Raw genomic sequence first — 21,883 nt, 5'->3', positions numbered from 1 at the left:
ATTTACTCTAAATTTATATAGAAATGTTAAATGTGTTTAGTAATGACAAAACACTGATTTGTCTTTATTGGCACAGTAGTACAAAATCATGGCCACTCCTTGACCCGAGAACACAGGCAACTTTCAACAGTTGTGCAATTGAGTCATCAGATTCAGCTTGATGGTGAATAGTTACCTGAACATTCTTTCTGGGTTTAATGAAGCCAGCCAGAAACTGTAGGAATTTGAATAGTAGTTGCACGTTCCTCTTCCATGACATTCTAGAAATGGGCTGGCTCGGAATTCTTCCAGGCAGGAGCCGGGGGAGGCCAGTGCTTGCCCGGTGCCCTCAGAACCTGCACTTGTGAACTACCACAATTTAAAAAATCTGAGTAAACACTCTGTCCACTGGGGTTCAAATGTTCAATTCTCTACTTTTTTTTTTTTTTTTTTTTGAATGAATGGGCAACTGTGAGTAAAGAAGGGGAAGGAATGATCATCAGTGATGCTACAGATTAGAAATAACCACCTATGTGGCCAGGCGCAGTGACTCATGCCTGGAATCCCAGCTCTCACGCCTGGAATCCCAGCTCGCTCTTTGGGAGGCCTAGGCAGGCAGATCACTTGAGGTCAGGAGTTTGAGGCCAGCCTGGCTAACATAGTGAAACTATGTCTGTACTAAAAATACAAAAATTAGCTGGCATGGTGGCGTGTGCCTGTAGTCCAAGCTACTCAGGAGGCTGAGGCAAGAGAATTGCTTGAACCCTGGAGGCAGAGATTGCATTGAGCCAGGAGGTGGAGATTGCAGTGAGCCAAGATTGCGCCACTGCACTCCAGCCTGGGCGACAGAGGGAGATTCTGTCTCAAGAAAAAAAGAAAAAGGAAAAAGAAAGAACCACTTGTGTGCAGCTATGACAGTCATCACAGTCACACATGGCCATTCCATAGATTTCTTCACTAGCATTTACATCTGACAGTTTTTTCTTTAAAAGACTGTCTTTCTTTGCTTTTATCTCTGTATGAATGTGAAAGGGGCACAGATTTTGGAGCAGACAGACCTGGGTACAGATCCTAGCTTTTCCACTAAATAGTTGTAAGACCTTGGGAAAGTACTTCATTCTTGTTTGTAAAACTGTAGATGATAGAAATTACCTATCAGAGTTTTCATAAAAATTACAGAGAATGTATATAAAGCAGTTATCTTATAAAAAATAGGCATTCCAGGCTGGGTGCAGTGACTCATGCCTGTAATCCCAGCACTTTGGGAGGCTGAGTTGGGGAGATCACTGGAGGTCAGGAGTTTGAGACCAGCCTGGGCAATATGGTGAAACCTTGTTTCTACTAAAAAAACAAAACAAACAACCCAAAATACAAAAATTAGCTGGGCGTGGTGGCACACACCTGTAATCTCAGCTACTCAGCAGGCCGAGGCAGGAGAATCACTTAACCTGGGAGGCAGAGGTTGCAGTGAGCCAAAATCACTCCACTGCACTCCAGCCTGGGTGACAGAGTGAGACTCTGTCTCAAAAGATAAAAATAATAAAAAAAGAGGGATTCCATTATCAATCAATGGCAGCTACTATTCACCTAAATTTCATAAGAGAATTTGTAGGTAATCTCCTTCTGAGAAGTCTTTTTTTAATACTCCATTATTTACCAGAAGTAAAGAAAAAAAAAGTGTATTTATAGATTTTCAAGGAAATGTCTATGGCATGTTGCACCCACTGACATCAGGCAGCATTGACCCTGGGAACCACATTTTACCCAGCATAATGTAACATTCTATGGGTAGTCTTTACTATAAAACTCCTGTTCCTTTTCTCCTCACCATGATGAACGAAAATCCTTTCCAGAGAGAAATCCAGCCGTGAGGACATGGAGGAATGTCAGTGGTTTGGCTGTGAACAGCTATGGCGATCGCAGGAGCTTCACAAACAGTGCATCTGTAACATGAAACAAAGACTATGGCAGCATTGCCACTTTCTGCACTGTGATGTGCTGCCTTACATTCCATTACAAGGGAAGTGATTCACTTGGTCCCATTGTAAAACTAGGGGATTGGATTTTTACCTGCTTATATAAGGCTCAAGGGCCCTGCCAGTAATGGGAGCCATGTTCATTGGCATCAGAGCTGGTGTTGACAGCCAGTATGAATAATCATTTCGAGATGCGAAATTACATACATCATTGACATTGCAGAATAAGAATGGCATTGTGGTAAATCGCTGCAGGCAGCTGCCCAGAGTTCCTAATGAAACATCAGACTGAGTATCACTTTCAGTAAGTTAAAGTTATTTTCGGCATCGCTAGAGAGAAGCTAATTAAAACGTAACCTGTAGCAAAAGCTGGACAAAGACAACACAAGAGTTATCTGCTAAGTGTAGTATTGAGAAGTTTTCATACTGATAGAAATCAAGGATCCAATAGGCAAACAAATCTTCTTTCTCCCACCTTTAATACTTCCTGTGGCTCTTTCTTTTTTTTTTTTTCTTTTTTTGAGACGGAGTCTCTCTCTGTCGCCCAGGCTGGAGTGCAGTGGCCGGATCTCAGCTCACTGCAAGCTCCGCCTCCCGGGTTTACGCCATTCTCCTGCCTCAGCCTCCTGAGTAGCTGGGACTACAGGCGCCCGCCACCTCACCTGGCTAGATTTTTTGTAATTTTTTAGTAGAGACAGGGTTTCTACTGAACCAGGATGGTCTCGAACCCCTGACCTCGTGATCTGCCGGTCTCGGCCTCCCAAAGTGCTGGGATTACAGGCTTGAGCCACCGCACCCGGCCCCCTGTGGCTCTTTCTAATCGATCTAGAACATGGGGGCTAGCATAGGTCAGCTGGGATAGTGTTTTTGCTTCAAAGTATTCCCACTTATTCATATGTACGTAATAGCTAATAACCAGATAAAGGTTTAGAAAAGCTTATTATTTGTGAGATTAAAAAGCAAACGGGTGGGCTGGGCATGGTGGCTCACACCTGTAATCCCAGCACTTTGGGAGGCTGAGGAGGGAGGATTACTTGAGCTCAAGAGTTTAAGACAAACCTTGAAAACATAGCCAGACCTCGTCTCTACTGAAAATCAAAAAAATTAGCTGGATATAGTGGCATATGCCTGTAGTCCCAGCCATTCAGGAGTCTGAGGTGGGAGAATTGCTTGTGCCTGGGATGTTGAGGCTGCAGTGAGCCGTGTTGCACCACTGCACTCCAGCCTGGGTGATGAAAGTGAGACCCTGTCTAAAAAAAAAAAAAAAAGAAAGAAAAAGAAAAAGAAAAAACACCAAAAAGATAAATGCAGACAGGTGGTTTAGGGGGTTTTAGGGGCAAATTGTTTGCACTGAATGGGAGGAGCTAGGCTGGCATTCCTGAGCTAGGCTCCTTCCAGCATTTTACATTCCAGAATGAAAATTAGGTCAGTGTTGTTTTATTTGCTCTCTTAAAAAGTGCCAGAAGATACTCAAGGTTGTTTACACTTAACTTCAGAGGGAAGCATCCTAGGCTATAAAGATTTACAATCTGCATGTGGAACAACACAACTGGCAGATGGGACTGGGACATTACCGAGGTCTTGTCCGTGGGCTCGTTCATTCCCTTGTACAAAGAGAAAAGAAAACCCACTGTAGAGTGGCGCGGTCCCCTCTGGACATGAAGGGATTGCTGTGGTTTGACTGTGTCGGGTGAAGACAAAGCCTCTTGTTGTCCAGGTTGCAGGTGATCCACTGTCTCCACGTTTTCCTTTCAAACCTGGCAATCCATCTGATCCAGGTGGTCCTTCAAAAAACACATTCTAAATGTTGCAACACACACAAAATCTTAAACTCGTTTTTTCAAAGTACTAATTTAAATATATGTTGAGTCCCATATATTGAAAGAAATCCTGGAGAAGAGTGGCTTATAAAAATGGCCAAACAGTATTATTAAATGTTAAACAGTTTATCACACAGTGCCTCTTCTTATCAATCTTTGTGTGAAAATCTGATGAGTTTTTTGAGATCAGGTCTTTATCTTTGAATTCCTCTGTGAGGCCTGGCACAGTGGCCTGCCTGCATCTGGTAGGTCTTATGTATGTTTTTTATGAATACATGAATGAATCCTCCTACAATGTGATGGGGGAAAAATCCAGTATCTACAACTTAAAGTCTATTCAAGTAGATCATAATAAATTACTTATGGTTTTGATAAATTCACAAATTATTGCAACATTGTCTACAATAAACAATTGCAGAAAACACTGAAAGCTCTTTTTAAAGGTTCAAACTTCAAGAAAGTTTTGATCAATTTGTTAGGAAAGTAAGAAGAGAAGGCTTTTTTTTTTTTTTTTTTACACTGTAATAAGGGTTAATTTATTTTATTTATATGAGTTAAAAACAAAGTAAATGGTTTCTGTACATTTTTCTCCCTGTGGAGAAAGACTTTCTATACTTTGGAGTACGGAGTTGGACAAGGCTAATCCACACTTGTCATGTTCTAGATAAGGACCCGTGAGCTGTCCTCTCTTCCATTCCTCTTGAACTTCCTTCTCCTTTCTTTCATTGAACAGCTATTATTTATGGTATTGGCATTGGTTTCCACCTCCTCACCCCCATCCATTTGTGCAGCCACTATACCCTGACTCCCTCCCCAACCAGACTTGGGCCATGGTTCTTTAGGGTCCTAAGGAAGCACAGAGAAAACAGAGACGGTTAGACTTTGGGCCTACATCATCACAGGAATTAGTTTTGTTGTCCACAAACATCCATGCCCCTGGGAGTCAGGCATTGTCACAGTTTAGTCCTGACTCAGAAGTCAGGACTTCCCACAGAAATTTGTAAAAGCCCCAATATTATATATTTTTTCAATTTTCTCTGAATTCTGCCCCCTCTTGTCTCCTCCAGGGACCTTGAGTGGTTTTTTGAAATTAAAAATAGGCCACATCCAAATTCTCCAGTCTGATGTCTTACTTGAAAAATCCAAGTTGCCATGGTTTTAATATATTGGGGAGACACATTTTTCTGTTTTCCTAACCCCTGCCCTCATTCAGAGGGGGTATAATTGACCCCAAACAAAAGATGCCTCCTGATCTCTACACAGGAATTGGAAAGTGATTAGCTGAGCAGGGCAGGAACTGGAAGTGAGCTTTTATACAGATGTATGATATCCAAGGCATTTCCGTATCTCCAAGAAGGGGGCCAGGGCTGTCAGTTTATGCCAGTGCAGTTTGACTCTTAGATCCCTTTGTCATTCTTGTGAGGCCTCCATAGCATTGAACTGTCTACTTGCTAATTAATTCTCAACAAAATTTGTATTGCAGTGCCCTTGCTCTTGCTGTTGCCCCCTTCTTAGGGCATTGAAGCCTTGGTCATTAAAATTTTTAAATTAATAGAATTATTAATAAGAGTGTTTTGTCACTTCAAAAACCACACATTAAGGAAAGTTGAATGATTACTAGTACTCCACTGTGCACCCATGGCAATACTAAATCATATGTAGTTATGCAATTAGTATTATAATATTAACATCATATTTGAATTTTTAAAAATTTAAGTCTACAGTCTTTACCATTTTAATATAGTAGATCTGAGCATCATATATGTCAGTAAATTCAGAAATCACATTTAGACTTTTTCTTGCTTTAACAAAGTCAGCAATCCTAAAAATAGAAGATTTGGACATCAAGGTAGTTTCCAGAAGAGTGCTTTGAAACGTTTGCAGAAGGTGGATGTTGATCCAGGTGTCAAACTGGCACATACAGCATATGTTCAGAATCAAACACTATATGTAAGAGGTCCCTTTTCATGACACACATGAATCGTTGAATTCTATTCAAGAATGGCTTTTTTTTTTTTTGAGACAGCGTCTCACTCACTCTGTCACCCAGGTTGGACTGCAGTGGTGTGATCTCAGCTCACTGCAACCTCCACCTCCCAGGTTCAAGCGATTCTCCTGCCTCAGCCTCCCAAGTAGCTGGGATTACAGGCACCCGCCACCATGAAGAATGGCATTTTTAAAAGATGGCTTTCTTAAAAAAGGATACTAAGTTGCTCTTCTACGCATACCAAGGTAATATTTTTCTAGCTACGTACTTATGTACCACTCCTATAGATAATAATTATTAACTAATTACTTCTATAAGTTATTAAAAACAGGTATTGGCCTTTTTGAAAGAAGAACACCCATAGGACTTAAATTAGTTCTATTTGTCCTCAGGCTAAACTGTGCATCAGTTTGGAGCCCATCTGACCAGCTAAGAGGTCGGAAAAATAGTGTGTTCCAATAATTCTTGATTCTCATCTTCCCCTTAACGCATTTGATCCTTGGCCTTTGGTCTGATCTGAATAACATAAACTCAAAGGCCTAGATAACTCATATAGTCACCCACTCAAACAAGACCTCTTTATGTCTAAATAACACTTCTTCAGTGAGGAAACAAGCTGGGTGCTTACCTGGCTCTCCTTTAGAACCTTTGTTGCCTTTTTCTCCAGCTGGTCCAGGAGTTCCTGGTTTTCCATCCTTGCCTGGCTTACCTCTTGGCCCACAGGGTCCTAGGCAAAAACCAACATTACATTGCATTTTATCGTATAGGATGAAAGATAAGGTGACCAACCATCCCGTTAACCCAGGACTTTCTCAGTTTCAGGAATGAAAGTCCTGCATCCTGGGAAGGTCCTCGGTCCTGGGCAAGCTAGGATGATTAGTCACCTAACTTGTTAGCCCCACTTCCCAGAAAACAAGGCTCTCGAAAATGAACTATGAGGATACTTAATGCAGCAGTTTAAAATTGTGCTGCAATTTTGATTTATGTTCTTCCAGAATTCACTATGTCCCTGAATTGATCAAACTAATAAGTACTATCTTTATCTCCCAGGTGATTCAGACACACTTAAGGCGTAATCATTCCATTCAGAAGCCTATTACAATACGCTCTGCTTATGTAGAGGGGTTAGTTCAATTTCCAAACACCAGTATTTTGAAAAGATTCCTAAATCATTTTTTTCTAATACTTTGCTGTAGAAAGTGTTAGAAAAGTATAAATTCACAGAACTCAGGTATATTCAGACAATCATTTAGAAATAGATCCCCAAGACTGACAGTTGTCAGAGGAGACAGACATACCTTTACCTTAATAAAAAATAAAAAACAAAAACATGCTGCCCTAAAGTGTATTTGTTCAAGTTATACTATGTACAACAGCTTTCAATAGATTCCAAGGTCTTTTATTTGCTGGTCAAGGGTAAAATGAGCTCAATCCTAAGACTGTGAAAACCACTATCATGTTCAACATTTTCTGTGAAGTTGTATCAGCTGTTTCCAAAGCAGTTTACAGGTATTTTGGTTCAACCACTTCCTACTGATCCAAGTCAATGCTGCCAGTCTCACACCTAGGTTTCCAGGTGGCCCTGGTGGCCCAGGTTCTCCCTGCATCCCTGGTTCTCCAGGTGTGCCAGGTGGCCCTGGGCTTCCTGGAAGGGAGATAATCTTAAGTGTGCCAGGGTCTCCACGTATACCTGTTGACATAAACATAAGAAGAAGATGATGGCTTCACGGATGCGTTACCTTTCTTCATTGAGATCAATGGTAAGGAAATTTATTTACCAGGTGGTCCTATTGGCCCAATTGGTCCTGGAGGTCCAATGGATCCTAGAAATCCAGGATTACCCTTTTCTCCTAAAAACAAACCACAAACAAAAACACAATGTGATTCCACTTAGATCAATGGGTCTCCTAGTTCTTCAGGTTGATGATTGACTCTAAGGACAAATACTAGAAGTGTGCCTGGAGGCTCTGTCCTGTGGGTTCTGTCACAAGGGCTACAATTTCATTTTTGTTCACATAGGTTTTGGCATGTCACTGGGACCCAGTAGTTCATGCTTAATGAGTCTGTAAAGAAATATATTCCAGAAGCAGGCATTAAGAACTTGTATTTTAACATTGAAGGGGAAGGGTCCTTAAGAGTCCAATTTTTGAGTTCAGAAACCAATTTGATATTTAAGGTAAGATACAAAGTCACATTAAAACCTGTTTTACCATCTGGTGAATTATATTGCTTGGTTGTCATAGTTATCTACTTTCTCAGCTTATTACTCTAGCTTTACTCATAGCCTAGAGTTAGTTACATCAGGAGTTCTCTTGAGCGCAAAGAGAATATTTGCTTTGTGCAATATTGTTGTTTTAGTATTGGATTCAACTGGATATTCTGTGTCCTAAATGGAATAGCCCGGTACTGCCAGCATGAACTAATAAAGTGGTAAGATTTCTCTTGCAAGCACAGTCTTTTACACAAATAAAAGAAGGTTACTGAGAGCCATTCATTTGGAGAAATACTCTATTTTAAAGAATCTTGAAATAGTATAGTGGAGCCTTCCTACTTCAGTCATATCGAGGTCCTATTTGTACTAACCCTAGCTGTCTGTACTTCAACAAACACTTGTGTGCCCTAAAATATAAATTGAGGTTATTGTATTTGCATATAAAGAGCAATGCACAAAAACAGTACCTTTCACGCCTGGAAACCCCTGGAATCCAGGATCACCTCTGAGTCCTGGAAGACCTGGAGTACCTGGTGCTCCCTATATTTCAAAAAAAGGGAGTAGAACCAAAACAAATATTTTAAAATTACTAGTTTTTAAAAAATGCAAATAGGGTATAATATTATGTTGGATGAGAATAGGCTGAAGTTAGCAGACATCATTTTTTCAATCAAGGCTATAACTCCTTTGGCCACTTAGAACCTTTCCTTAGGACTATCATTTTAAAAGTAAAATAAAAGCTTCCCTTAAGCCCAAGAGCAAACATACCTTCTAATATTGGCGTATGTTGTTTTAGTATTGGATTCAACTGGATATTCTGTGACCTAAATGGAGTAGCCCAGTACTGCCAGCATGATTTTTTATTTTTTTTATTTTTTTGAGACAGAGTCTCGTTTTGTCATCCAGACTGGAGTGCAGTGGCATGATCTTGGCTTGCTGCAACCTCTGCCTCCCACATTCAAGTAATTCTCATGCCTCAGCCTCCTGAGTAGCTGGGATTACAGGCATGCACCACTACACCTGGCTAATTTTTGTATTTTGAGTAGAAACAGGGTTTCGCCATGTTGGCCAAGCTGGTCTCGAACTCCTGACCTCAAATGATCTGCCCACCTCAGCTTCCCAAAGTGCTGGGATTATAGTAGTGAGCTACCATGCCTGGCCCAGAATGAAAATTATAATAATCTGTATTTATAATTGTTGCAAAGACAACAAAACCATTGTTGAGTTACAGCACCCAAGCGTCATTCTCAGAGCCATAAATTACTCTTGACCATGATGATAGGAAAAGTAATGTCCAGGGATGGGAGTGTACAGGGGTTGTCAAGAGAGAGTATTTGACAGGCATATTTGACAAGGATGCAATAATCTAAGCGGGAAGAAGGTGCTCTCTTCTTATGAGGCTCACATGAACTGGTCTTATAGCCAGGAGATGCTCAAGCAAAGCCATAGAAAGAGGGAGGAGGGAGCAGGGCTTCTGAAAAGAGCTGTTTGTCAAAATGTATGCTAAATTTAGTTTCATACTGTCCATATGGATTGAGATAATGCTATTACCTGAGAATAATGGGCTTTGAAGGTCGTGAAAAGTGCCAAGAATAAAACTGGCCTTGAACCAGCTATCTTTGGAGCAAGAAGACCAAAGAAGGAACCATCTGATTGCTTGGATAAAGTGTTGTTTAAAAAAGAAGAGAGAGAAAACAGAACCATCTGGTCAAGGACTTGCTGGCTTCTCATTTCTGCCTGTTCCTCTTGAGGCTAAGGTAACTATGAAAAAGAGCATGTTGCCAGGGTTATCCCTGGCAGCAGGAGGGAGCTGTTAAAGGCCCCAAGCCAGTTGAGACATCCATCAATAATTGTCTTTCAACTGTAAGTATAGAAGCCTATGAATGACCATGAAATCACCAGAGGAGTTAAGTAAGATCATGTTTCCAAACCAAGCTTTATACATCCCAGTGTCCTTGGAAGGTCTTTAGATGTAACTGTGGATCAAATTGGCGACTTTCAAAGAATCATGGAGAACACGAGAGACACCTACAGACTGAAGATGGGCAAATATGTCATTTTTCAAAAAAAAAAAAAAGAAAAAAAACATTTAAAAGTAGATTCTGGAAATCAAATACCAAGAGAGCTTAAGAGTGATTCCTAACAATGAGCTATGGCAAAGTACCTCATTATGCATCACTGATGAGGTTAGTAGAGGACAAAATGAGTTATACCGTAGATGTTCTGTACATTGACAATTTACATGGTAGAGAGAGCTGTGCCATGTGCCATGGTAGCTCGCTCTACCATGTTTTTGTGGCCAAAATGGCTGCTGCATAGAGGAACAAGGATAGATTTAAAGCTTGGTGAATGGCCACATCGAAAGGCAGTTCATTAAGGGATTAATTCCAGCTTGTAGAGAGAGAACTCTGGGCACAAAGAGCTGCTTTGTAAGTGTTTCTTGGATCAGCAAGTGATGTCCTCCCTCTTCTTAGTCTAGAAAACCAGATCTCCATTACCTGACTCCTGCTTAGCCCTCCAGACTCCTCTCAAGGTGTCCTCATTCTCACCCACCTCAGCTCCAGTAATAGAGTTGTGTGTTTGTCACTCACACACACCCATTGTCATTTTGCTCAGAAAGCTCCCTTCCTCCACCCCACCCATACCCCTGCTTTTCTTATTTTCTTGGATAACTCCTATGCATCTGTCAAGACTCAGACCAGGCATCAGTCTCCTCGGGGAGGGATCTTTCCTGAGCGTCTTCCCTCTACAGTCTGGATTAAATACCCTCCCTCTGTGTCCCCATAGGCTCCTGCATTCTTCCTACCACACGGTGGGAAAATGGCCTGTCTCTGTGCCTATCACCCTCACTTTATTGTGGGCTGCTCTAGGGCAAAGGACTGTAGCTTTTTGTTTTTCTGTCCATTGGTACAGAGTAGACACTCAGGTATGATCCCTGAGTCACATTCATCTATTCAACATCTGTCTCCAAGGATTTGATGTAGACAGAGGGATCAGCTCGTTTAATATGCTGCTAAGAGAAAGCTAGGGATGATGGCTATGGTGTTGAGAGAGAGAATATGAATTGAGAGATCGCAGGCTGGGCGCACAGGCCTAAATGAATAAGACAATGTCTAAGATTGATAAATGTAAAAGTTCTACACTTAAGTCCCAAATAAGCATCAATAACAACAAGCTAGGCAAGAAATAATGGAGAAAACCTAGTAGCAGTTCATGAGGAAAAGGCCCATGGCCTTTAGTTGATTACGAGCGCAATGTGGAGACAAGCAGGTCAGCCTAGTGGCCCAAGTGGAATTTTAGGTCTGATTCCTAAAATGACGACGTTCCAGACAGTAGACTCGTCTGTCCTTTTGCTACTCCCTGGGGTATTGACTTCTAACTTCTGGAGGGCATTCACTCCAGAGGCTATATTTTTTAGGGCAATAATGAGAAACTAGGGTGTATTCAGTATAGAGGCAAAGCTGATAAATGGTTAAACTGAATTTGAAAGAACCAAGTATTTATCCAGGAATAAAATAATTGGAAAGAAATGACAGTTAGCTAGAAACATTAGCAGGCATTTGGGGGGCAGAAAATAAATAGGCATTTACAGGGGAAAGCAGAAAACTTCAGAAGCATATAAGTAGAGGAAAAAGTGACAGTGTCATTTAGAACGATTCTGAACTCCAGCTGCTTTTTGAAGATTCCGTCACTGGACTTGTTCAGGGTCTAAATAAGCAAGGGTCTGGAATGCTGTAGAGGTGAGTCCCATACAGACCAAAGTTTTGGAGGCCTCTTAGAGGCCAAATCATTCCAACTCTGAAGATTTTTTGATTTTCATAAACTTTTGGACTGTGTTCCCTTAGGCATACTGTACAGATGCATCAAAAATTATAAATTTTACATTAACATTAACATTAACAATAAGTCAGTGTTAATGATATGGTTTGACTGTGTCCCCACCCAAATCTCATCTTGAATTGTAGTTCCTATAATCCCCACATGTCCTGGGAAGGATCCAGTGGGAGGTAATTGAATCATGGGGGTGGTTCCCCCATGCCATTCTCATGATAGTGAGTGAGTTCTCATTAGATCTGATGGTTTTATAAGGGGCTACCCCCTTCACTTGGCACTCATTCTGTCTCCTGTTGTGGTGTGAAGAGGTGCCTTCCGCCATGATTGTAAGTTTCTTGAGATCTCCCCAGCCATGCAGAATTGTGAGTCAATTAAACCTCTTTTCTTTAAAAATTACCCAGTCTTGGGTATGTCTTTGTTAGCAGCATGAGAATGGACTAATACAGTTAACAATATCGACAATATATGGTATAATGTACAATATAAGAATAATTATAATAAGTGGATATTGAATTGATAATGAGTCAAAATAATTATTCATACTCACCAGATGACCTGGTGGTCCCATGTCTCCTACAGTTCCAGGTGGACCTTTTGGCCCAGGGTGGCCCATAGACCCTTTGTCTCCTTTTATGCCTGTTACGTGACTCCCTGGAGGTCCAGGGGGACCAGGCTCACCTGAATTCATGAAAAGTCTGTCAGTATTGCCAGCCAGGGAGCTTCGAAGGTTCTACCTAGTTAGTGATTGTTTCTAATGAAGTATAAACCCTTTACTTAGCATTACCACAAACATTCTTTCCCCTGGGGCATGTGATGGGATTGTGGTAAAGACAGGATGAGATGATGCCAGTGAAGCACCTGGCACCCACCAGCAGGATCTGCTTCTCCCCAGTGAGGGTCTGTTACAGCAGGGTCTGTGCCTGCTTCCCTAGAGCCTAGCCCAGCTCTAGGGATTCAACAAATAGAGTTGAATGAATGCATCACTGTCTTTTAGGCTAATTAATTATTATTATTTTTTGAGACAGTTTAGTTCTGTTGCCCAGGCTGGAGTGCAGTGGTGCAACCTCAGCTCACTGCAGCCTCTGCCTCCCAGGTTTAAGCGGTTCTCCCACCACAGCCTCCTGAGTAGCTGGGATTACAGGCACGCACCACCAACCAAGACTGGCTAATTTTTGTATTTTTTAGTAGAGACAGGGTTTCACCATGTTGGCCAGGCTGGTCTTGAACTCCTGACCTCAAGTGATCCACCCGCCTTGGCCTACCAAAGTCCTGGGATTATAGGCATGAGCCACTGCGTCCAGCCAGGCTCATTGATTTACTGACTACGCATCCCTCAAACAGGCTACCTTGTCTTGACAGTTGCTGGGTGTGGGAACCATGGGTAGACAGGGAATGGAGATGACCACAGGGAAAGAAGAAGCAACAAGGTAACATGAGGAGGAGGTTGAAAACTTTTGAGGTCAAACATGATTTTTGTTCTTTTATGCTATTTAAAAGTAAACCCTCTACCTGGGCTTCCTCTTAAGCCTGGTGGACCATGATTTCCTTTCCGGCCAGGGATAATTGCACCGGGCAGACCTGGTGGCCCTGGGAGTCCTTCTATGCCTGTGGGCCCTCGAGGCCCAGCATCTCCCATGGCCCCTTTTCTGCCAGGGAGGCCAGGAAAACCTGGGGATCCCCTGTCTCCTTTAGCTCCTGCAAAGAAGAAGGCCTAGTAAGTTTCTTTAATGGCCATATGGTTGGGTTAGAGTTCTTGGCTATCTTTAATAATGTAAGTACTTTGCTTAAAAGTGTTCAGATTCAGAATATATATTTCTAAAATATATATTTTATAATATATTGCTGGTAAATGCAATATAGAGCTACAAAAACTGAGTTGAGACTCAGTGTGTCTCCAACTAGCTGTCCGATCTTGGCAAATTCACTTCAGATTTACTTACTATTACAAATTTTGATTTTCTTATTTTAAAAATGGAGGTAATACCTGTTCTAGCTAATTATTTCAGATCAAGTGAGATAACATACAAACATAAAAGCATGGCATAAGCTCTAAAGTGTTATATAAACGTAAGTCACAGTTACTCTCAGCTGATGAACTTAATCATGTTGACATTGTTGAGTCACTGATAATCCGTTAGAGCATAAGAAGCTAAATGGCATAGCACTGATGTGTGCATTTGAAGTATTATCCAGCTAAACCCAGACAAAGAAGCAACAAAATTGCAGTCTTTATTCTGTCCTTTTGCTAACTTCCCCACACATCCCCCATAATAGGAATAGTAGTGGCAGGAGGTTTGGATTTACCAAAGACCCCCCAAAAAGGTCACAAGTCAATACTAATATTTTTCATCTTAGAAAACCTTCAAGAAATTGTGCTTTGACATTCACGAATGAAAAATATTGTATGAATTGAAAATAATGTCTCCCTCTTCTCTCCCATCTCTGTGTTATTCTAGAAGCAGTAAATGGCATGAAAACAGGAGATAGATGTGCAGAAGGAGAGGGAGAAGGAAGGGGAGGCTAATAGCTCAGGGGAGGGCTTGGGGAGTTATTATATAGTAAAGACTTACAATGAAAATAAAATTGATGAATATTGACTATCTAGCCCTATGTCTATTCACACCCTTTAGCTTTTTAATACCTGTAATTTATGCTTTTAAAAGAAAGTGCTTAGATGACTTCAGTTCACTCCAAGCTTTGTAATACTGTATTTGCATGGCAGTGACCTGAAGCACCAAGATGGCTTGGATTATATATTTCATGTTCATTAAAATGATTACATGCTCTGCAATATGATTTCATTTTAGGATTTTGGAGAATAAACTAATTAAAAGGATTCATACCTTCCAAGTCTCAATGAACTCTTCTCCATATTTAGTTATCCTAGAGGGATTGAGGTGCATAATCATTCACTTACATAATTAGGCTATTGGTTAGTTTTAAGGCTTTTAAACCTAAGGTATGACCGTTTTATACCAAATTTTATTTCCACTTAAAAGCTAGTGTTCTCATTCCAAATGGTTAAACTGTGAGTTAGCCTGGGAACATGAAGAGCAACTCTCCTTTTGACCACAATTCTAAAGCTACACCGTGGAACAGGAAAAGCCTTCATGCTCATTGGTAAAGGAGAGGTCTGAGAGATGTGGGAAGACTGAGCTCAACCAAAAGAACAATCAAACTAGTAAGAAACAAATGGGAGAGAACAGCTCTTGTCTACTTTTACACTTTGACTGTTTTATCAAAAGTGGTTCCTGCCCGACTGAGTTTCTCATTGGCATCGAGCTATTCTTTGCTGGTTCGCATGAGCATCAATAACTAGGGCCCTTCAGTGTGCTAGGCCTCTTTGCCAATGAAATGCTCCCATTCACAGGACCCGTGGCTGAGACGGGTCAATGAAATGTGCAGACAATCTGATGTTTCTCCTGGAAGGTTTGACTAGAAAATGGAAAAGAGTTAAAAGAAGCTGTTTATCTTGTAAAGCACTGATGTGAGAAATCCAGACTTGCGGCCTGCGAAACAAAAAACTTGAAATACTCTGAATGACATGTTCAGTAAACTGCCATGTCTGAGATGTTGAGAGACTCTCTGGGTAGCCTTTAATAAACAATAGCATGGACCGCAAGCTGGATCTGGGAGTTGGAATCAGACCTAAGAAGATATAGGTGGGAAAGGATTTGGATTACTCTTGTGCCTCAGAACAGCAGGGACAGATGCTCACTGAGAACCCATCAGTTCCACCTTCACCTTTTAGGAGGTGGTACCTTTAAACCTTGCTAACAACAGCAAGACATATACAGAAGAATCCTTTTTACTTTTCAAGACTTTCTTAGTAGGAAATTCCAAAATTGAATCAGAGTTTCTAATTCATTCCATTTGTTGTGATGGTAATAAGTAAACATTTAAAATTGAAGACCAAGATGATAAATATCCTTCTATATTGCCATTGGAACATCTTTAATTTGCTAGGTTAAGCTTATTTATATTTAAGGCATGTTCAACTGCTTTCTCTCCTTGAAAATGTGTACATTAGGACAGGGAAGAAGAACTGCTTACCTTGAGCACCCGGGTTTCCTCTTGGGCCTGGAGGGGCCCGCAATAAACCTGAAAGAGATAATCTTGGCATGTTAATATTTGGTCAATTTCATTATATTATATGTCTATGACAGAAGTTTAGTACACACCAAAAACATGTTAAAGATAATCAGTTCTATCGGAGAAAAATCTTTAGAGCAGCAAAGGATTACACTGTTACTAATGATTCTATCCAAAATAAAACTAGTGGATCAAAGATAATGAGCAAGTTGTACCCGTTTCTCCCTTTTCTCCAGCTGTACCAGGAATTCCATCACGTCCTTGGTCACCTCTTACACCCATTGGTCCAGGAGATCCTGGGAATCCTGGAAGACCTGAAAAAAAAAAAAAAGCCTAAAACTATGATATACAAAAAGAGGATTTATTTCTTGCCAATGGCCTAATGGGAATACCAGGGAGATGTGTGGAATTGTGTTAAAGAGGCTATTTTTCAGAACTGTAGCTATGTGAAGCTATGTTCCTAGGGAAAACCACATACAGATTACTATTATCATGAGGATTGGATTATCAGTTTGGAATAGGTTGCCAAATATTTGAATTAAATAGATAGAAATATCTAACCTCATTTTTTTTTGCATTTTTGTCTGGATACTGAGTAACTAGGAGCTACCTTCTATAGAATAGTAGGTTTACAGAAATCCACACCTCAGGAGAAAGTGTGCCTCCCACATGAAAAGGAAAGAGAGAAAGTACAAAAATGAAACCTGGAGGGCCTTTGATTCCTGGAGGGCCCGGGAAGCCTTTGATTCCTTTAAAACCCAAGTCACCATGAGGACCTGGCTTTCCTAGAAATGAAGAGAGGGGAAGGAAGAAAAAAGATCACCAAAAGATAAATGATTACAACAGTGACCGAAACGGTCTGTTTTTATAGTCAACCATGCTCACGCTGGCCTTAAGGAAGCTCTCTTGTTGCAAGGTCACCCCATGGTTTTGTCCAGGCTGCTTTTTTCCCGGAGAACCACATGCAGAGATGTGGCAAATCACTTTCAAAGATGTGTGTACGCCAACCACAAGCACCACTCAATATGCAATTTTATTTTAATTGTGAGTTAAATGCAAATTTATTGAAACTTTCTGTATTTGAACAGGTAGTTTATTGTATTTAAGTAAGACCTGAATCTGCAACCTAATAGTTTCACAGTTGTTTTTAATAAAACAAAACCCTAAACCTGAATTGTAAGCTAATAAGCAAGAAAGCCAAAATTCAATCCAGAAATCGGTTCGAAAAAGAGTCACAGCACAGTGTTGTAGTTTGAATTGTGGTGTTCCCACATTCGTATGTTGAAGTCCTAACCTTCAGTACTTTGGAACGTGACTCTGTATTTGGGGATAGGGCTGGTAAAGAGGTAACTAAATTAAAATGAGGTCAGTAGGGTGGACCCTAATCCAATATCGTGTGATGTCTTTATAAGAAAAGAAGATTAAGACGCTTGGAAAACACAAGAAGAAGATAGCCATCCACAAGCCAAGAACAGGGGCCCTAGAAGAAACCAATGCTGCCGACAGCTTGATCACAGACTCGGAGCTGCTGGAACTGTGAGAAAATAAACGTCAGTAGTTTAAGCCACCTCATCACTTCTCAGCCTTCTGGCTAACATCAAGTGTAGTTTAAGCCACCTAGTCTGTGGTATTCACTATGGAAGACTGAACAAACTAATACAAACATTACGATTGTACAGCGGCTAACATTTTGTATCCTTGGGCTGAATTTGTTGAGACAGTTCTTCAAAAGTGTTGTTTATAGGAACATATTTTTATATTTCAGTCCACCAAATGGACTGATTAGTAAAATTGGGCTCTCTTAATGAATTCCCTGTTTCTTAGTGTGTTAGAATTTGAAGTTCAAAGTTGAATAAAAGCAACTGCAGCATAAAAGTATAAATAGCTTTCTGTTTACCACAGTGATTTCAGGAGGGCTATACTCTGAGTAATGCTTCCAGCTTTTAGAATTGTAAACCCAAACCTTACCTGGGAGGCCAGGACTTCCAGGACTTCCAGGGGCTCCCTCAGGTCCAGCAGGCCCCGAATGTCCAGGTGGGCCAGGTTGCCCCAGTTCTCCTTTCTTTCCCATTTCACCCGGCAGTCCTGGATCCCCCTTAAATGTAGTCAAATACCTTTAAAATTCTCATATAAGCAGGATATGTGGTTAGAATTCAGTGTAAACTTTATTTACTAATTCTTTCATTCATTCGTCAATTCATATTTAGTATCTGCTCTCTGCCAGCACTGTGATAGGTGCTGAGAATAAGATGGCCACATGGCTTATGGGGCCCAGTGCAAAATGAAATGCAGCTTCCCTTAAAGCGAATTTCAAGACAGCAACAGCATAGCATCAGACCAAGTGTGGAGGCCCTTCTTAGCACAGGACCTCTGTGACTGCACTGGTAGCAAACCCAGGAAGCTGGCTTTTACCAGGATATAATGGTAACCTATATAGATTATGGCTTACACAGTCCCTGCCTTCATGGAGCTTCAGAGACCAGTAAGTAGATAGATATTAAATAATCATACAAATATATAATTACAAATTGTGATGAGTAGCTGGGAGTAAGAAAGAAATAGACTAAATAAAGATGTATCCTACAAATACTATGCATGCAAATATGTCAATCATATGTTTTAAAAACCTTCCAATGATTTAATGTTCATTAAATCTTCACTTCAGTTTTAAGACCAACCAGAACACAGGTTTGGTAAAGATTTACAAAATTTCTATGGTAGCCAATTAAAATATACTACTCTGTTACTCTCATTTTGCTGACATGATAAAACCAGCTCATTTTGTGTTCAATGCACAGTTCTAAAAATTTATTCTGGTGGTTACCTGGTGAAAACTTTAAATCTAAATGAAACTATCAATTAACTGAGTGTGAAGTCAAACAGGATTTCTCGTTGAGCAAATATCTCAGTGGAAGCAATCTCGGGTTTTCTGAGGACTTAATCTAAATATAAAAAACAAAGACATTTGTCTGTGCTCCAAGTGAAAAAACAGTTGCTTTCTTGGGTCTGTGTAGGTCTAAATTTTTTTCTTGTTTTAGCAATTACTACTGGAGACTATAGCTGGTGGAAATATTTAGGAAAGGTGATATTTTACTGTCTCCAAAAAGAGGGAGGAGGTTCCCTAAGTAATAATTTTTATATGTTGGAGTCATATACTGTTGAAAATCTAAAAATCTAAATCTGAAAAATAGACTCTCCCCTACAAAAACATTTTCAAACATTTCGCATTTAGTTTCTAGAGGTTGCTGGGCTTCTTGGGATCCCATAGATTTTCCCACTGGTCCATGGAATCCCATGTTAGTAACCTCTGCTTATAGGAACTTCTATTAATCATTCTCTTTTGGTCTATCTCTAGCTTTTAATGTGAGAGATATACTCAGAAAATTGGGAAGAGAATAAACCTAAGGAAGCCACTGAGCCCTATTGAAACATTTGGTTGCTGCTTTGTATAACACCGTAGTAAAAAAAGGGCTTTAACATCCAACCTCAGTTTGACAGAGCATGAACACTGAAAACATTGAAACAAGATTGAGTATTTCCATTCCATTACACAGAAAAAGTTCTAAAACAAGAAAGATAAATGTATGTGTCTTAGGATTTTGTTTGCTTTCTAATGATGCTGTAAAGTTATTTTATTTTGTATCTTTTGTTAGTCTTAGTAAGACAAGTGTTTTTTATTAGAAGGTTTGGAAATTTATTTTTCTAAGTCTACATGAGATGAGTACAGCAGAAACAGGCCACTTTGTATCACAAGAAAAAAATCCACTGTCCCATCTGATTTTATGGGCCTGTAATCACTGCCTTCTTCTGGCAGCACACCTAAATTGCAGGGACAGTGTGGAAATTCCTTGGTGACTGAAAGAGGCTTTCAGAAGTTGACAGCTCTGTGACAGACAAGCATCCTCAGTTGTGGAGACAGGATTTTAAAAATCCAAATAACTGTCTGAAATTATAGTAATAGTTTCAATTTTCTCTGCCCACACTGAATCTGGGTACTTGTTGGTATTTTTCAAGGCACTCACTCCACCACCAAAATGTAAATATTTCAGTGGCCTATATACCGTTGGTCCTGGTGGTCCTGGCCTTGTACCTTCTGAATAACCCGGCTCTCCCTTATCTCCCTGGAGACCGTGAATACCTGGGAGGCCTGGTCTTCCTGCTCGACCTGGGAATCCCAAAGTTCCCCTTTTTCCTTTAGAACCTGAAATTAGGGGGAAAACATCGAGTAAAATAGATAAACATGAGGATCTTGAAGTTTTCTACTTTTCACTTTTGCATAAGTTTTCTCCCAAGAATGGCTTTTTCAGAATTACAAATGCATCAGGTAGTTAACAATGGATGATTATTATATAACATCAATATTTATTTTGTTCTCACCCATATTCTAATTGCACACTGTATATTTGTCTAATAGCAAATCTAGTTTTGTTGTTGTTGTTGGTTTTTATTGAGACGGAGTCTCACTCTGTCGCCCATGCTGGAGTGCAGTGGCGTGACCTCAGCTCACTGCAACCTCCGCCTCTTGGGTTCAAGCGATTCTCCTGCCTCAGCCTCCCGTGTAACTGGGACTACAGGTGTGCACCACTACACCCAGCTAATTTTTTTTATATTTTTTTGTAGAGATAGGGTTTCGCTGTGTTGGCCAGGCTGCTCTCAAACTCCTGACCTCAGGTGATCCGCCTGTCTCAGCCTCCCACAGTGCTGGGATTACAGGTATGAGCCACTGCACTTGGCCCCGCAAATCTAGTTTTTTAATATAAGTTTTCTACCAAGTGGAAAACCAAAACAGTACACAACACAGAAAATCTGGAATCCTCACTCATCATGAGCTTGTGGGCTCGTAACAGGACCTTACACATTACCTGGCATGCCCATGTTCCCCATGCTTCCTGGTATACCACGTAGTCCTGGTTCTCCAGCATTCCCAGTGCTGCCCAAATCTCCTCTGGGGCCTTCAGAACAAATACATAGTTATTGCCCTGCACAGTTTCTGGTCATAGTATGTGTTTAATAAATACTTGTTGCTTGCATGCATGAATGAATCCAAAACAGCCAGACCAGCTGGTTTAGGCATTGTCTAGCTGTCCTTTTTCCTTCAAATAAGGAGGGAACTAGGGACCCGGAACATGTAAAACTAAAGAAAGTTAGATTCTTGTCAGCAGGCCTGGGTTTCAAACACTAAAATCATCCTAGGACCAACACCAGCAGGAAAAAGTGGGCTCCTGCAACCATATGGTAATATATTTCCAACTGCATCCTGAAGTGTTATTGCCATGTAATATATTTTGTTACTGAGGTGGTTATAGGAATGGTGGGATGCTTTAATTATTTAAAAATTATTTTGTAAACTCAGTTACTTGCTTTAAAAAAGAAAGATGCAAACCTGAAAACTTCTAAGGCGTTCTCTAATTTTCATCTCTGATATGTGACATGGTGATGAATTATAATTTATAATACATACCAGCAATTTCAGAATGAAATTTTGAGGACAAAATGTAACTATTTGTAGGTTAATATAAGTTAACTACACACCAACTATCAACACCTTCTTGTTAATTTAGTAGCAAATTTTGCTGGAACACTATCAGAACAGAACTGATATTTAAACCCAATAAGTCTAGAAACAACGTTTATTACTTTAGATGTAGGAAAGTGTAAAATGTGATATTTTTCTATTTGAGAATCAGCTGTACCTGGTGGTCCTGCTGGTCCAGGTAGTCCTTTGAGGCCTTTTAAACCTGGTATCCCTGGAACGCCTCTGTTTCCTTTCTCACCTGGATTTCCTGCGAATCCTAAAGTTAGAAACCAGGTATTAACAAGAAAATTAGCCGGGTGTGGTGGTGGGTGCCTGTAATCCCAGTTACGTGGGAGGCTGAGGCAGGAGAATCACTTGAACCTGGGAGACAGAGGTTGAAGTGAGCTGAGATCGTGCCACTGTGCTCCAGCCTGGGCGACAGAGCAAGACTCCATCTCAAAAATACCC

The 21,883-nt window shown here is 40.6% G+C and overlaps 1 protein-coding gene and 1 long non-coding RNA gene across 5 annotated transcripts in view; one reads left to right on the top strand and one right to left on the bottom strand.

Moving 5' to 3' along the window:
* LOC105473981 (collagen type IV alpha 3 chain) overlaps positions 1–21,883 on the bottom strand; it is a 150,258-nt gene that overhangs the window by 3,675 nt on the left and 124,700 nt on the right. For 3 of the 4 annotated variants that reach the window (XM_011728282.3, XM_011728281.2, XM_011728285.2), the window contains 17 exons: positions 21,594–21,692; positions 20,763–20,852; positions 19,962–20,101; positions 17,869–17,995; positions 16,605–16,685; positions 16,116–16,214; positions 15,862–15,909; positions 13,318–13,503; positions 12,356–12,486; positions 8,442–8,514; positions 7,541–7,612; positions 7,327–7,452; positions 6,391–6,489; positions 3,530–3,739; positions 2,050–2,227; positions 1,808–1,922; positions 176–348 (listed from right to left, as the gene is read on the bottom strand). In XM_011728282.3, the coding sequence (XP_011726584.2) occupies positions 176–348; positions 1,808–1,922; positions 2,050–2,227; positions 3,530–3,739; positions 6,391–6,489; positions 7,327–7,452; positions 7,541–7,612; positions 8,442–8,514; positions 12,356–12,486; positions 13,318–13,503; positions 15,862–15,909; positions 16,116–16,214; positions 16,605–16,685; positions 17,869–17,995; positions 19,962–20,101; positions 20,763–20,852; positions 21,594–21,692 (2,047 nt within the window). The remainder of the gene's footprint in view (positions 1–175; positions 349–1,807; positions 1,923–2,049; positions 2,228–3,529; positions 3,740–6,390; positions 6,490–7,326; positions 7,453–7,540; positions 7,613–8,441; positions 8,515–12,355; positions 12,487–13,317; positions 13,504–15,861; positions 15,910–16,115; positions 16,215–16,604; positions 16,686–17,868; positions 17,996–19,961; positions 20,102–20,762; positions 20,853–21,593; positions 21,693–21,883) is intronic. The other variant, XM_011728284.2, reaches the window with a different exon arrangement.
* Positions 1–21,883, top strand: part of LOC105473980 (uncharacterized) — a 45,271-nt gene that overhangs the window by 14,179 nt on the left and 9,209 nt on the right. The window lies entirely within an intron of this gene.

This window comes from Macaca nemestrina, chromosome 11 (assembly GCF_043159975.1).
Source record: "Macaca nemestrina isolate mMacNem1 chromosome 11, mMacNem.hap1, whole genome shotgun sequence".
NCBI classification, from domain to species: domain Eukaryota; kingdom Metazoa; phylum Chordata; class Mammalia; order Primates; family Cercopithecidae; genus Macaca; species Macaca nemestrina.
The sequence above is the reverse complement of the archived record's forward strand: the minus strand, read 5'-3'. Positions and strand labels throughout refer to the sequence as shown.